Source organism: Nicotiana sylvestris, chromosome 10 (genome assembly GCF_000393655.2).
Source record: "Nicotiana sylvestris chromosome 10, ASM39365v2, whole genome shotgun sequence".
NCBI classification, from domain to species: domain Eukaryota; kingdom Viridiplantae; phylum Streptophyta; class Magnoliopsida; order Solanales; family Solanaceae; genus Nicotiana; species Nicotiana sylvestris.
In genome coordinates, this window is record NC_091066.1 from 7,204,157 (window position 1) to 7,220,663 (window position 16,507).

General features: G+C 37.2%; 1 protein-coding gene across 2 annotated transcripts; it reads left to right on the forward strand.

Annotated features, from left to right (window-relative positions):
• Positions 1 to 1,939: 1,939 nt before the first annotated feature.
• LOC104225031 (protein GFS12) lies at positions 1,940 to 14,753 on the forward strand. Of its 2 annotated transcripts, XM_009776785.2 has the most exons (17): positions 1,940 to 2,281; positions 2,361 to 2,446; positions 3,633 to 3,723; positions 3,796 to 5,795; positions 5,929 to 6,256; positions 6,341 to 6,556; positions 6,685 to 6,757; positions 6,848 to 7,053; positions 7,141 to 7,203; positions 7,801 to 8,006; positions 8,084 to 8,195; positions 8,655 to 9,173; positions 11,453 to 11,763; positions 11,849 to 12,089; positions 12,172 to 12,245; positions 12,838 to 12,973; positions 14,379 to 14,753. In XM_009776785.2, exons 1-17 carry the CDS (start codon positions 2,156 to 2,158, stop codon positions 14,526 to 14,528), a joined length of 4,938 nt encoding a protein of 1,645 aa, XP_009775087.1. In that variant the 5' UTR covers positions 1,940 to 2,155; the 3' UTR covers positions 14,529 to 14,753. The 2 variants fall into 2 exon arrangements, with proteins under 2 accessions (XP_009775087.1, XP_009775086.1); XM_009776784.2 differs by having other exon boundaries at positions 3,633 to 5,795.
• The last annotated feature ends 1,754 nt before the right edge of the window (positions 14,754 to 16,507 follow it).

Below are 16,507 nucleotides of genomic sequence, written 5' to 3' on the forward strand. Positions count from 1 at the left end.
CTTTTGATAAATCAAAACAAATTACATTGATCATAATAATTATATCAAGATTAGGAGTATAAGCTCATTTAATGAATTAGAGAAAATATTTTATATATTCAGTACAAAAATATCTTTTCTCTACTTGGTCTGTTCAATATACACTGAGTATACTAGTACAAGATGTTGGAGTAAAACTACTCCCATAATCAAGATAAATTATACTATAATCTTGTGCTACAATCATCAAGATGTTTTGTCCAACAATATCTTTGATTATGAACATAGTTTATTAATTACGAGAACAAACAATTTAATCTTCTGTACATGAGCTAAAACTCCATATACTAAATTGTCTACTACATAATCAAAAGGACACACATGTAACATATGATCTATTTAAAGTAGTAATTTATTGAATTGAATAAATTAAATAAATAATTGTTTCATAAAGAATAAAATATAATACTATGTCTAAACCGCATGGTTAATAATATATCTCAACAGTGTCAGCAAGAAAAAGTCACTCGAAGTACTTTGACAATCCCAACAACATTAAAGTGTAAAACTGCGATGTTTGAATGTGTTAAATGAGACCTAGCCCACCATATTTTGAGACTCTGGGTGTGTTTGTATAACGGAAAATGTTTTCCAAGAAAATATTTTCATAGAAAACAAGTAGTAATCTTATTCATTTTCTGATATTTGGCACGCGAATTAAGAAAAATAACTTCTCAAAAGTATTTCTAAATAATCTAGATACAATAAACATGAAGCCATAAACTTTCGAACCAACAACCTTCCGAACCCACAAATTTCATAAATTTTCGAACTGCTAAACTTTCGAAATCGCGAACTTTCAAACCCTTAAACTTTATAATTTCTAAACCCGTAAACTTTCAAACACATAAACTTCCAAACTCATAACTTTGGAACTTGTAAAATTTCGAACCTATAAACCGAAAGATGAAAAAACTAAAACTGAAAATATATTAAAAAAAATCCGGGGGTGGGGGGCGCAGTGGGTGGTGCAGAAAAACGAAAAAATAAAAATTGCACATACAAAAAAAACGTTTAAAAAATTGTTTTTTTGTGCGGGGTGGAGGGGGGCAGTAGGGGTGGGTGGTGCAGAAAAACGGAAAAACAGAAATTTAAAATTACAAAAAAAAGTAAAAAAATATATTTTTTTTGCGGGGGGGGGGGGGGGGGAGGGGGGAGGGGAGTAGCAGGGTGGGTGGTGACGAAAAAAACTGAAATTTGTAAAATCAAAAAAAGCCTTTTTGGAGAGAGGAGGTGGGGTGGATGGGGTTGGGTGGTGTGGGGTGGATTGGTGAGGGTGCGGAAGGTTGAGAAGGAGTTTTAGAAAATATTTTCCCTTCTCTTGATAAGAAAAATATTTTCCTCCAATTGGAGGAAAACGAGTTCATAAGAAAAATGTTTTTCAAAACATTTAAACCAACCAAACATGAGAAAATTGGAAAATATTTTTCGAAAAAAATATTTTTCTTCGTACCAAACGCACCGTTTAAGTTGTCTCAAAATATCTTAAAATTGCTTAGAATCAATGTAGACCTAGCCAAAAATAAATAAATCATATTTACAGATATTGACATAGGGTAATTGGGACCAAAACATAGTCATGATAGTATGCTACATTGGGTCCAACATTGCAAGGAATTTGTTAAGTATGTTTACATATATGTATGTTAGTAAAAAATGTGATATAATTTGTAATGTCGGAAACTCTAAATTATTCAATATTAAAATGGAAAAACAACAATTGAATTGGTAAACTAATATAAATAATTCACTTGTAAACTAATAGCTTGATATAATATGTTAAATTATATTGATAGTACTTTGAAAATATACACGAGTATATTTCAAATCCATTTACAAATTGCAAATTAGGTGAGAAAAGACCAATTTACATGCTAACTTGCAAAACATGATAACGACGTCGTATGATCACCCACATCGTTAGAGAACTCGGGAATTTGTCTGAAAAAACAATTACAAAGAAAAGAAGAAGAAGCTCGGAATCTTGTTGTGTAGTGATCCTGTTTTTGTTCCTGCTCTCTTCTTCAGTAATTGTTGCCCGAAGAGCATTTAAAGACAACAAGCTAAGTTTCTGATTTGATGAAAACTCATCAAAATCTGTAATTGAAACTTGAAAATGGGAAGGGAAATGTGTTTTGAGTGTCTTCAACGCAGAATTCAATCAGATTTCTCTGACCAACTCATATTCTGTTATGGTCTTTCCGATTCTCCTCTTCCTTTTGGCTCTACCGCCGTTGTTCAGGTACATTTGTATTTGTGTAGCAAGAAGAGTTATGTGATTTTTACTAAATACTAATCCTCTCAATTGTTGATTTTTGCAGCCATCAAGTTCAAATGGAGAAGGGTTGCCACAATTTCAGTTGACTTATATGCCCCTTCATAAAGATAGTTGCTTGGCCACTTACATGTATGAATCTTGTGCTTTTTTTTTTTGTATGATCTTTTGTGTGTGTGTGCATTTCCCATCCCCCACTTGAAAAAAGAAAGAAAAAAGGAAACTTTGTGTCTATGTGATAATAGAAGAAGAAACTTTGTTTCTATATGAAAGCAAGGAAGCATAGCTGGTTCCTGGTTTAGATATTAGAGGATTTATATGGGTAGAAATGACACCAGGTAGCCACCTAATTAGCCAGTGCGTCCCGATTTTCAATTTTTCACTTTAATTTTTTGGGACAAAAGTGTCCGGAATTATCCCGAAGTTAAGATTTTTGGTTTAAAATTTCAAGACAAAATAAATACTGGCTAATCTCTAAATAGCATACCTAAGAATGGCTATGTATGCACTTGCCCCTTTATATGGCTGACTGTAATTAGTTTGAGGCATTGTATCCCAAGTCCTTCGCCTTTAAAGAAAGTCTTATTGTCTATGTGAAAGCTTAGCTTGTTTCAAGTAAGGATACAGGAGGAGCGTTGCGGTATGTTGATAGCTAGTGTAAAAATACTCGAATTAAGATGGATAGTGGATTCATCATTGATGGTGAATAGTGGATTTATATAGCTGATCCCAACTAGTTTTGGATTGATGGGCAGTTGATTAATACTGTCTATATTCTTTATGGACGGAGATGACAGTGATGGTTATTGATCGTTTGAAGAGGCCGATTAGATCCTTTCAGAGAATGTTTCTGGGAACGAGTCAGATTGATATCGTCTGGCACATTGTTTTTGTCAGACTCATTGATTTGTGCAGAGGGGAGTGCGGTAGCATATTATACGACAATATTAAATTTTCTTGTAACTAATGCTACCTTCTATATGGTGGCACTCTTTTAGCACATTTTGAAAATTGCAATTTTTTTTATTGATATAGCTTGACGTCAAACATTTTTTGACGTTCCAAAAGAGTACCATATAAATTGGAACAGAGGGAACATGTTGTTTTTATTTAAAGATGTTGACTTGTTTTGGCTGGTCTGCTTCATGCCAGTTTGGCCCTTTAAAAAGTTGGAATAGTATGTCACTCCACTTTCTCAAGTGGAAGCAAAGAAAAAACTAGAAGAAAACATGTACAGATTTGATAAGTAGTAGACTGATTCTTGTGGACATAGTTGGTCCCAGTATGATCTTATACAACTTAGCGCCCTTCTGTGCAGTGATCAGTATTATCTAGAGGATCTTGAAGCAAGAACGAATAGTGGCAGTGCGCAGGCAGTTCAGGTGGAGATTGATCAGGTTCAAGCTGAGGTCAGTGTTGGACTCTCTAGTGATAAAACTTCTTCGTTAGAAACTAGATCAACTGAATGTGAAGATTTGCAGAATGGTGGCAAACATACATCCCTATATGGACTAGGTTGTCAAAATTTGACTTGTAACTTTTCTGGTACGTTTTCTTGCTTTAGGACTCTGACTGCCCTGGTTCCAGTCGCTCGGATTGGGATTTCTTCATCGGCATTAGTTGAATGTATTATTTCAGAATTCTTGGCTGGATCTCTTGAAGATCAAATTTTACATTCTTTAACTCTCATGATAGAAGGTAAAAGATCAGGACGAGAGAGTGTTAACTTTCTTAGATTAGTGGGGATTCCTTCATTTGAGGAAGAACACTGCCCTGGCTGCATAAGGCATCCAAACATTTCTCCGACTTTAGGAATGCTAAAAAATTCTGGTCAACTTAATTTGTTGCTTCCAAAAATGCCACACACCTTGGAAAACATACTTCACTTCAGCCCTGGTGTCATAAAGTCTGACTGGCATATGCGGTATTTAATCTTTCAGCTATTATCAGGGTTGGCTTACATGCATGGTTTAGGTGTTTCCCATGGTAATGTCTGTCCATCCAGTATATCATTGGTTGATTCTCTATGGTGTTGGCTGCCCATTTGTAATAAGTTCCTCCAGAGTTCCGTTTCAATTTCTAAAATAGAGTGCAGTCCTGATTCAGGAGTTAGTTGCTGTTTTAGCGGGTGCTCTTTACAAGGGCTTTATGCTGATCTAAAGCTCTCCCAATCTACAGATTGGTTTTCTAGCTTTAAATGTTGGTGGAAGGGTGAAATGAGTAACTTTGAGTATCTATTAGTCTTAAACCGATTAGCAGGGAGAAGGTGGGGTGACAATACCTTTTATACTGTAATGCCATGGGTTATAGATTTTAGCGTGAAACCTGATGAGAATACTGACACGGGATGGAGAGATCTAGCTAAGAGCAAATGGAGGCTGGCAAAAGGTGACGAGCAATTGGACTTCACGTATTCGACATCTGAAATTCCTCATCATGTATCAGACGAGTGCCTGTCTGAGCTGGCTGTCTGCAGTTATAAGGCGAGGAGGTTGCCCTTGAGTGTTTTGCGTATGGCTGTTCGTTCAGTTTATGAACCAAATGAATATCCTTCCACCATGCAAAGACTATATCAATGGACACCTGATGAGTGCATTCCAGAATTTTATTGTGATCCGCATATATTCTATTCTATACATTCTGGGATGTCTCATTTGGCTGTGCCCTCATGGGCGGGCACCCCCGAGGAATTCATCAAGTTGCATAGAGACGCTTTAGAAAGCGATCGGGTTTCACGCCAACTACATAATTGGATTGACATCACCTTCGGCTACAAATTGTGTGGTGACGCTGCTGTTGCTGCCAAAAATGTTATGTTGCCCTCATCTGCTCCTTCAAAACCGAAATCAGTGGGACGTCGTCAACTTTTTACAAAACCACATCCTCCTCGGCGGCTTGCTACCGTGAGAATTTGTGACACGTCCAATGAAGCTGAAATGAATCAACTCCCAACATGTGACGTGACTGAGCAAGCTCTGGTTATTGGAACTTCATTCTTGCATGAATTGGAAGAAGCAGCTGCATTCTCCGAGCATGCGCCTCATTTGGCTCCTATTTACAATTTGCATCCAGATGATCATGAAGATCTTGACTCCCCTGGGAAAGGGCTATTAACTAAGAAATTAGAGAATACTACATCCAGAAAAACTGGCTATAGCACCATTACAGTCAAGCCATCTGTCATTGATGTGAACTACCTTCTCAAGAATATTGAAGTGGTGGATGATGTATCTATGGGATATCAAGCACTATTGCTTTGGAAGCAAAAATGTTCTCAGCCACACATTTTGTCTGAAGATGTTGCTAATGATATCTTTGCTGTTGGCTGCATCTTAGCAGAACTTCACCTGAGAAGGCCACTTTTTGATCCAACCTCTTTAGCTGTGTACTTAGAGTGCGGTGTCTTACCTGCATTAGTACAAGATCTTCCCCCTGACACTCAAGTTGTTGTTGAATCCTGCATCCAAAAGGATTGGAGGAGGTATAGTTCTGTATTCACTTTCCTTATTTAAAATCTTGCATTGATATTACCTCCTAACTGCGTTATGTAGTGTCAATATCTGCAGAAGGCAAGGGACCATCTCAAAACTAACTGTTCTCTTTTCCTTCAATAGGAGGCCTTCTGCCAAATGTCTTTTGGACTCTCCTTATTTTCTAGCAACAGTCAAGTCATCCTATTTGTTTCTTGCCCCCCTTCAGCTTATAGCAAAAGATGAATCACGACTTCGTTACGCTGCAGCTTTTGCCCGACAGGGAGCACTCAAAGCAATGGGAACATTTGCTGCCGAAATGTGTGCTCCTAACTGTTTGAAACTAGTCTTGAATCCTTTGTCGGATTCTGAAGCTGAATGGGGTTGCACAGTAATAACAGAACTTTTGAGGTGTCTGACTCCAGAAGCAGTAAAGAAACTGGTCATACCTGCTATCCAGAAGATTCTTCAGGTTAACTATGCTGTCTAAATGTTTGATCTGTCTATCTCCTTGGCTTTTGCTCCCAAAACCTACTTTGTGTTTCTTTTCTATCAGGGTACTGGTCCTTCACATTTGAAGGTTTCTCTTCTCCAAGGTTCCTTTGTGCTGGATATATGGAACAAGATTGGTAAACAAGCGTATGTGGAGACAGTACATCCATTTGTTGTATCAAACTTACTTGGTACTCCTTGCAAGAGCTCTGCTATTGCTGCTTCTGTCCTGTTGATTGGCTCTAGTGAGGAACTTGGCGTTCCTGTTACTGTTCATCAGGTTGTAGTCAACCAAAGTTCCCCTCCTCATCCCCTCTACCCTTTTGATAGGTGGAAGTATTTAGACTTTTTTTTGAATTTTCTGAAAAGGTTATTCTCATGTATGACTAATTCTTTGTTTCTCACCAGACGATCTTACCTCTCCTTCACTGCTTTGGCAAGGGGCTCAGTGATGATGGCATTGATGTCTTAGTTAGAATTGGTATTTGTAAATTATGAAGGATAGACCTATGTTCTGTTTTTACAAATATGCTTCTGATTTCGCAACCTGACTATGCTTCTTATATTTTAGGTGGTCTTTTTGGAGAGAGTTTCATAGTCAGACAGATTCTACCATTACTAAGAATTGTCATTCTTTCGTGCATTGACAATTCATTTGCAAATAAGCATGAAGCTGCACAGAGTTGGGGTTTTTTGGCCCTAATGGACTGTCTAATGACTTTAGATGGTCTCACTACTTCCTTGACAAGGGAGGCGCTTGTTAAGGAGCTTGTTGAGGTATGGAATTTGATATCAAATAATTTTAATTTCATAATAAATTTCAGCATATGTTCCAATTAGTAATGCATTGAAATGCTTTTGTAGGATGGCAGATTCTTATATCTTCAGGTTCTCATGCAGACCAACTTGGGAATTCAGGTGGTCGAGGTATTTCAACTTTTCTCTCAATTTTTCTCTTTTGTCCCTGTTCTTAGCTACGCTTTGTTGCAAACCTGCACTTTCTTGAACTAGGGAGCCACATTTGATGAAATAAAATTATAGAGAGGATACTTTCCAGATTCTTATGCCCCAAAATTTTAAACTCGCTCCCTAACTCCTGCACAACAATTGTGCTTTCGCAAGCGTTACAAAATACTCATCTTCCTGGATCTTTGAAGACAGTGCATGTTGAGGTGACGCAAGTAGAAGATGTTGTATATAACTTTTATATTTTGCTTTGCTGCCATGATTTGGTGTTGAAATTTCTAGTTAAAAGAAAATAGTAGTGATTTTACGCATATTTTTATGAAGTGACAATTTACACTCTGCTGGGACAATAAGGGGAGCTTTCCTCAAGTTCCTAAAGTTACAGAAAACTCCCTTATTCATGAACTATATTTTTGCTGTTATAAAGAAATATGGAGGTTTTTCTTCTATTATTAGAATCTCAGGAGGTTCAAGTGAAAATTCCAAATTCTCTTTCTTTATTTCTTGATTCTTTATGCTTGTTATCTGTGTAGATGATGGAATTCTTTTGCATGCAAGGGTGCTGCAAGAAATCTGCTAGCTCTTTGTCAGCAAATTGGATCAGATTTAACAGCATTACACGTCCTTCCGAAACTCAGGAAACTTTTTGATGAGCTTGCCTTCTCCCAGGAGAAAGCAGGTAATTCTAGCATCCAGGGAGGAATTCGAGGTCCCAGCACCAAGGGGGAAGATGAGAACAAAATTACAAGCCGTTTGGACCTTGTGTGGGTTTTTTTGATTTTTGGAATATGCTGTCGTCTTATCATTTCTCGTATCATGTAATAAACTTTAACCTGTGCAGGATGCTTTTATATCCATCATTTGCATCTCTTCTTGGTATAGAGAAGCTTCGCCAGTGTTGTGCCACATGGTTGCTACTAGAGCAGTTTCTTCTGCGCCGTTATAACTGGAAGGTATGCTTCCTAATACTTCTGTTAATAGGATCTTTAAGTTGTAGAGGAAAAATTCTATATTCTCAAACACTAACATGTCAAGTTCGGTACGAACTCCCTCAAATGGTTATCAAAATCAAGATGGAGTACTAAATGATAGGCTCTTTGCTGCTGACGCTGCTGTGAGGCATTCAATCTGACAAATATAAGATATACAAAATTAGCTTAAGCTCCTAGATAAATTGAGTATTGAAAAGGGATTTATTACTTCAAGTTAAAGCCGCATAAGAAGGGACTTGATTCTGAACAAGACTCCATACTTCTAATGATAGTAGTATAGAACTATGTATTTTTTTCCCAGAACCACCTTAGTGCTGTTTTGGCATCAATAAAATATTACTTATGAAAAGAAAGAACTACATTTTTTCCCTTGTATACCCTTTTCCTTTTTGTGTTGATTTCTGAAATTTCATGATTCAGTGGGAATCCGCAGGGGAATCCTCTCGAAGTGGTCCAGGAACATATGCTAGAAAGCTGTCTCTTGGTGAGAGCTTAACGTCTGAATGTACTCCAGCTAAGAAGTTGCTGAATGGTTTAGGGTGGTCAACACCTCAATCACAAGGAAAAAGAGGCTCCAAAACCCCTACATTAAACAGACATCTGTCTAGCCAGCATCAGGATTCTGCAGATAGGAATGCAAGAGGCTCAGATTTTAGCAAGATGGAACCCTGGTATTGGTTCCCGAGTCCAGCTGCTAATTGGAGTGGCCCTGATTTTATTGGCCGTCCTGGTGGTTCAAAGGATGAACTTCCATGGAAAATCAAAGCATCTGTTCTGCACTCTGTTCGAGCACATCACGGAGTGCTAAGATCTATAGCAGTCTGCCAAGATGAATGCTTTCTTTTCACTGCTGGAGTTGGTCCAGGATTCAAAGGGATTGTTCAAAAGTGGGAGTTGTCAAGAATTGATTCTATATCTGGTTATTACGGCCATGAGGAGGTGTGCCTATTCTATTTCTTTTGTTTGAATTGCATCACCTGTCTTATGATTGAAAGAAAAAAGCTTTTTTTTTAATGATAAAAAAGTTCTTATTATTTTCCCCTGATATAATAGGTTTATAACAAGTTAACATTATGGCACTAAATAGAACGCGGATTCTTTAGTTTCCTTTTTTATTTATGTGCTCCTCCTTTCCTAATTTCTTTGACGCACTTTCTGTGCTGGAATGTGATAAAGAGTTCGACAAACTTCTATAGTAAAAACATCCAAAAGGATATTAAAAGGCTTGAAAAATTAAAACTCTAATGATCATCTAATGTTTTCCCTATCATACCAACTTTCCAAACAAATGCGTTTTTTTTGCTGCTACCACCAATTTCATATGCCAGTCATACGACCTTCTGATCTCTGTGCTCATTTTATCTTATCTTCACCAATAAAATGGGAAGAGAGTGTTTTATTGTGCTTTATTTGGTATACAGATGAAACTTCCGTAGCAGGAAAACCTTAGACCGGAGAATGATTGATTTCTCCCACTGTTCTATTCTGCTTCAGTGATTTGCTTTCCTTATTTAAGAGAATTAACTGTTATAATCTTGGGCATAAGGTGTGCGCCATTTTCTGGTATAATAAGATATTTATTGTTGAGGGAAAGCTGATATAGACACCGCAATGGAATGTCTTATCAGCTTACTTGGCAGTTTTCATGCATTTAAGCAAATTATAATCTGGTATAATGTTCCTGCTTGTCTGTCGGTTTCAATTGATTGACAGATTGTTGTTGATACATAATAAGTATTGCTAAGCTATGTCACATTATGGAACCTGGATTCCTCCCAACAAAAGGAATTTGTTACATGATTTTTGTGAGAGTGCACGGGAGAAAAATCTGTTTTTAACAATGATACATGAGCCCTATATATAATACATATTCTACTCCTACTACATATGGGACTAGGAGTCTAGGACTTATTCTACTCCTACTACATATGGGACTAAGACATATTTTACTCCTATTACATATGGGACTAGGACTATTTACACATAACTATCCAACACTCCCCCTCAAGCCGGTGTATACAAATCATATGTACCGAGCTTGTTACATATGTAACTAATACGAGGACCAATGAGTGACTTTGTGAAAATATCTGCAAGCTAATCATTCGACATACAAGACCGCTAGACTGCCTCTGAGCAACAAAACTAAGTGGTTGCTGATAAGCAGAAGTTGGCTGAAAAGCGCCGGAAAATTATAATAGGTTCTAAAACACCACCAGTAAACAGAAACTTTTCTGGAAATTACTATTAGTTATCAGAATTTGATGTAATTTTTACGCGTAGGCTCGGAATCACTGGACGAGTAAGTTGTCCTTAAGAAGTTTTGCCAGAAAGTGGCTGGAACGGCTCACACACACCAGAAAAGTTATTGTAGCTTGTCGGAACCCTAGTTCAGGCGGCACGTGGAGGCGCGTGAGGGACTTTCTGCCGGAGCAATTGACTGGGGTTTTGTTGCCCGACTTTTCCGAATAAGATGGTAGTATTGGTTTTCGCACAACACTTACCGATGAGGAGATAACGCAAATCAAACTTGAGTCGTCAACTGGAAAGGCGCACGGTGACTGACTTTTCTATCTCGATGGAACTAGAATTTCTGGGGTTTGATCGCACAAGGGTTTCGGATTTGGTGGTGGTACTGGTATATGCGCAGTACTACTGTAGCAGTGATGAACCCTGGAAACAAGACGAAGTTGCCGGAAAATTGCACGGCGACGAGATCTTTTTTCCCGGATGTCGCTGGAATGATGCACAACGATAATTTTCTCACTGAAGCTCTGATACCATGTGAGAATGCATGGGAGAAAAATCTGTTTTTAACAATGATACATGAGCCCTATATATAATACATATTCTACTCCTACTACATATGGGACTAGGACTTATTCTACTTCTACTACATATGGGACTAGGACATATTTTACTCCTACTACATATGGGACTAGGACTATTTACGCATAACTATCCAACAATTCTATTTTTCAGCTTCATTGTCCTTTTTTGCTATCAAACAGTAAGCATTCATCTGTACGTTGTGCCTAACGACTTGTTAACTTGTAGTTGTTCTTTGCAAGAGGAACTGAACATAATCCTTACGAAGCATGAGTTGGTTCTGTACCTTAAAAATGCCTTCTATTAAATTTTCCACATAATTAGGTTGAGATATATAGGAAAAAAACCCGCACTGAATTTCTACGCATTTATTTTTCTTCCCTTTACAGGTTGTGAATGACATTTGTCTTTTGGCATCCTGTGGAAGGGTAGCATCCTGTGATGGGACAGTGCATGTGTGGAATGGCCAAACAGGGAAGCTAATATCTGTGTTTGCAGAGTTTTCGACAAGCCCTGCGCAACATACTGGCCCTTTGGCCAAAGCTTCTAAGTTGAATGCAGAACAGGCTAATATGCTACATTTCAATTCATTGTCAGGTGGAATATTGAACACTTCATTTGATGGTAATTTGTACACTAGTATGCATTACTCAGAATATCTGGACAATCTTGTTGTGGGTACTGGAAATGGCTCTCTCAGGTCAGTGCCTTCTGGAGTTGTATTTAATTGACTCAGATACATTCTCTTACATGGTTTATCCAGTCAATGTTATTTTGGCATCCAGATTCATTGACGTCAGACAAGGCCAAAAACTTCATTTATGGAGGAGTGAAGCTACTGAGTCCAATTTCCCTTCTCTGATTTCTTCCATATGCTCATGTGCTTCGACTAAACAGCAATACGGAAATCCTCAATATCCATCTTGGGTTGCTGTTGGGCAAAGTTCTGGCTATTGCAGGTTATTTGATGTGAGGAGTGGAAAAATTATTTCCTCATGGCAAGCTCATGATGGTTTTGTCACAAAGGTAGAGTTGGCTATTACTCCCAGTAGCTTGAAATAAAGGGGTTCTACTTATTCTGGTGTTTTTACTTGCTTGCTGCCTGCAGATAGCCGCGCCAGAAGAACATTTGCTGGTTTCGAGCTCCCTCGACCGCACCTTAAGGATTTGGGACTTGAGAAGGTTACTTTAATGTTCTACATTTGTCTTTAAGTTTTGCAATATGGACTTAATTTTCGTGAAAATGGGGCACAATAAGATTAGGCCCAGTCCGAGATTAGGCCCAGCACGGATTGGCCTAGATCTCAGTCAATCTTATCCGTGACTGAATTCTTGCATACAGTTAGTTTGTCAGTCAGTGTGAAACTGGCTGCATAGCTAGAACCATTGAGCTGCATTTCATCTCCAGTAAACTGCATAGCTTAAAGTCATTGGTATCTTAACTCAAGTCATATAATAATTTGGTCTGCTTTTGTTTCAAATATGTTTCTTTCTAAGTTAGCAATTGCGAAATTTCATGTTTGAGAAAGCCAAAAGCTGAAACCCATGAGATGATGAAGAACAAATTTGATCGCGTGCACGACCTGGCATTTGTTGGCTTTGCATTCTGGAAAATGTCCCCAGAAAGTTTTTGATTTCTACTTATCTTTCCAAGGAACACATACACTTCGTTGATTAGATTCATGTCATGTTTACTCAATGCATTACTTAGCTTTTTCTTGTTTGAGATTTTTAATTTTCGTCTTTTTCTGTTTTACTTCATTTTTAATCACAGAAATTGGAAATCAGAACCCTTGGCTTCCAGATGTCACAGTGATGGTGTTTCTGGTTTCTCCATTTGGGGACAAAATGTGATTTCAATATCCCGCAGTAAAATTGGGATTTCTTCTTTGGCCAGCTCTTCTGATGATGTATGTATCTAGCTGTATCTTTTCACTTTATAGACACTTCTTTTTCCTTCCACTGAATTTTGGATATTCTGCTTGCTTGCGCATAAGATAGTATACAATTTGATATTGTTATATCCTCCTGGCTGGTCTATTTGCCATTCATCTGAAACACAAAAGTCACATATGCCTTGGTGGATCTGTAGAAATTCACTAAAGAATCTGTTTCTGAAATGTAATTAATCTTGTTAAGATAGATGTAGTATATGAAATGTAAGTTGCACAGGGTAATAATTAAGGGGAAAATTAAGACGGTGACATTCTTCTCTGAGTTTAACATCATAGCTGCATTTACTATCTATAAAATGTTATATACTCTAGCTGCACTGCCCCCAGGGCTTAGTTCAAGCGGAGAAGATTGAGGGACTTGTGACTTAGGTCACAGGTTCGAGCCCTGCGCCATGCGCCATCGAAGTAAGCTTGGTATATAGGTGGAGAAGGGTAGAGAGGCGGACCCATTATCCCCGAGTTTCAAAGGTTGCGTTAGTCCTAAGGTTTGACTCCAGACGGATTTCTCAGTCATAAAAAAAGATAAATAGTCTACTGGCATATAAATCTGTAGAATTTATATCATCTAGTTTGTTTTAAGGCTTCTTTATTTATGAGGAATGCATTTCTATCTAGTCTCTTGAACAATGTGTATTAGACAGCGGCATAATCTTGATACTTGAAATTATAGATGTTTGTGATGTGAATGGACAACTGAGGTAGACATATATATATATATATATATATATATATATATATATATATATATATATATATATATATATATATATATATATATATATATATATATATATATTCAAGGTACAAGTAATTCAAAGACCTTGCTTATTCAAAAAAGAAGGAAAGTATAATCAAATGAAAGATAACCAGTTCAAAATATTAATAAGTTTTTGTTTTCCAGTGAATACAAATTAATATAAAATGCATTTTATCATTAAGTAGCAGAGGATACCTCCGATCACTATAATTTGTACGAATTAGGGCTGTGATAATTCATTGCTTATGAAGAGTATAGTAGCTGCACGACGAATAGCACTTTAATTCCTTGTGATGTAGATTGCTCTGTCGGCTGCCACTATTAATCTTAGTTGGCGGGTGGTGCAAAATAACTAGTTACCGTGCAGAAAAAATGAAATGTAATGTGTGGTGGCTTATTTTCTGTAATCTTCCTCTTTTGAAAAGGGAAGGCTAAGAACTACTACTGGTTATTGTACTGATCATACTTTGGCGCGGAACAAATAAAATATACTGGGGGACTCATTTTCTTATTTTGCTCCTTTACTCTGAAAACTAATGCTGAAATCACTACTTGAGCTATTGCTCTAATTTGCTTCTTGCTGGCTTTAACGAAATGTGGCAGGACGCCCAGCAAGTTGTTACGCCTCAGTATCTATACATGGGTGATCGTGAATCAAAGAACGTGTCTGTTTTATCAAGTATAAATATTCTACCTTTCTCGCGGTTCTTTGTGGTTGGAACAGAAGATGGTCATTTGAAGATCTGTTGCTAGGTTTTACCTGAAGTTAGTTTGTAGGATGATGCAGAGTTCATGTTAATGGAATCCAAAGTCCCTTTACCTCCTATAAGTTATCTAACAATTCTCTATTTTGAACTGTTCATTTAGCACTTTGGCTTCCAAATTTCTTAATCTTTTTCTTAATTATTTCCATTAAGTTGGTAGTTATCTAGTGGAAATTGTTTAATGAATTTTTTTCTAATTTTTCTTTTTGGCTTATGTTTTTCTGCAGCAATGTTTCTTTATTTCCATATATTTTTCGAAGGGCAAAAGAATTTGCATTTTCATTATCTTGTTTAGCTGAATAATAAAAATGGTTACATGTATCATGTAAGCAGAGCACAACTTTGATGCGTGTATAACTGTATATATGAAATGACGATAGTGGGGTATTATTCGCATCTAATAGAATCAAATGTCAAAGATAAATATGCAGACGATTCAAATAATATTTATACAATCAGATCATTTTATTAAGTGAGCGTTTGGACATAAGAATTGTAAAATTTTCAAAAAAATGTGAAAAAAAATTTCAAGTGAATGGTTGTAGACAATATATTGCGTCGAGAAAATAAAATCAAGATCGAAAAATATTGCAACAATCGTAGTATTTGATTTCAAGTAATATGAGTGTACAATCTTTATGAATCCTCTAATTCTTCTTTCTAATAGTAAATAAATTCAAGGGCTTTCGAGCTTGATCTTGAATATGTAGTTGTTGCCACGAACGATGATCTTGAGCTTGATTGCTTGAACTTGACCTTGATTTGTTCTTCATTCTTGAGCTTGAACTTGATTTGTTCTTAAGCTTGAACTTGATTGCTTGAATCTTGAAACTTGTGGAGGAATTTATAGCGTTTGATCTATGAACTCTTTCTTGCTTCTTGTTATAACTTCTGGTGTTTTTTCTGAGTTATGAAGACCCCTATTTATAGTTGTAGGAGGGGAGAATTATGATAAAAACAAACTCTTTCCGACCAATCAGATTGAAGAGTGACAATTTGATTGGCCAGAACATGTCACTTGCACATGTGACGCGATTTCATTGGCCTTTTAATTTGACTTGGCATGCCTTGTCATTTTGACACGTGTCATGATCCTATTGGCTTTTCCGTTTAACTTGTCGTGCTACGTCATTTGACATGTGACACCAAACTGTGCCTTTGGGAAGATGACATATTGGGCCTAATGAAGTGGGTTCATTCAACGGACTAGCCTAATGAATTTGGGTTAATTTAAATCCCAATATTGGACTTAAAAATTGAACCTTGGGTTTGGGCTTGATATTTCCTTAATTTAGAGATTTATCAAAATTTAATATGGACTTTAATTCCATAGAATTTTCATGTCTACAAATGCCCCTACTTAACGACGAGTCTTGAAGTACCCGTAAAACATTAATCTTGGACGATTGATTGAGTATTTTCCGCATTTGGGTAGTTGCTCCTCTCTGCGAAGAAGCCCGTTACCGGATTACGAGTAATACATTTTCAGTCTCAATAAACAATATTAATCTTGCTGATTTTTTCTTTGTCATATGCTGATGATTCTCGAGACTGACTCCAGCTGACATTGCATTGGTTCTCTCTCTCTCTTCTTTTCAATCACACCATTAGTTTATCAGCACGGCTCCCTCGGGACAGGAGCATAAGGCTGGCATCCGGTCCGGTCCCGGTCCCAAACAGGCTTCGTTGGTCGGGCTCAAACGGACCCAATCTTTGTGGGCCGGGCTTAAACGAACACGAACTTCATGGGCTTTTGGGTGTAACCAGAGGGGGATCGGGACCGTGTAGTAATGTTCTCGGGCTATGTGGCCCGGGCCCAAACGAGCCTTGGCTATTTTAGTTTTAATTTTTTTTTATCTAAGACAATTTCTTGTAAATTATATAGCTTATATATATATATATATATATATAAAATTTATTTTCATGTAATATTGAAAAATACTCAATTATTAAACAACAACTAAGAAA

Coding starts and splice junctions, on each gene's coding strand:
- LOC104225031 (XM_009776784.2), top strand. CDS start 2,156: ATGGGAAGGGAAATGTGTTTTGAGTGTCTTCAACGCAGAATTCAATCA. Junction 2,447..3,632: donor AGTTGCTTGGCCACTTACAT/GTATGAATCTTG, acceptor CCTTCTGTGCAG/TGATCAGTATTATCTAGAGG. Junction 12,246..12,837: donor AGGATTTGGGACTTGAGAAG/GTTACTTTAATG, acceptor TTTTAATCACAG/AAATTGGAAATCAGAACCCT.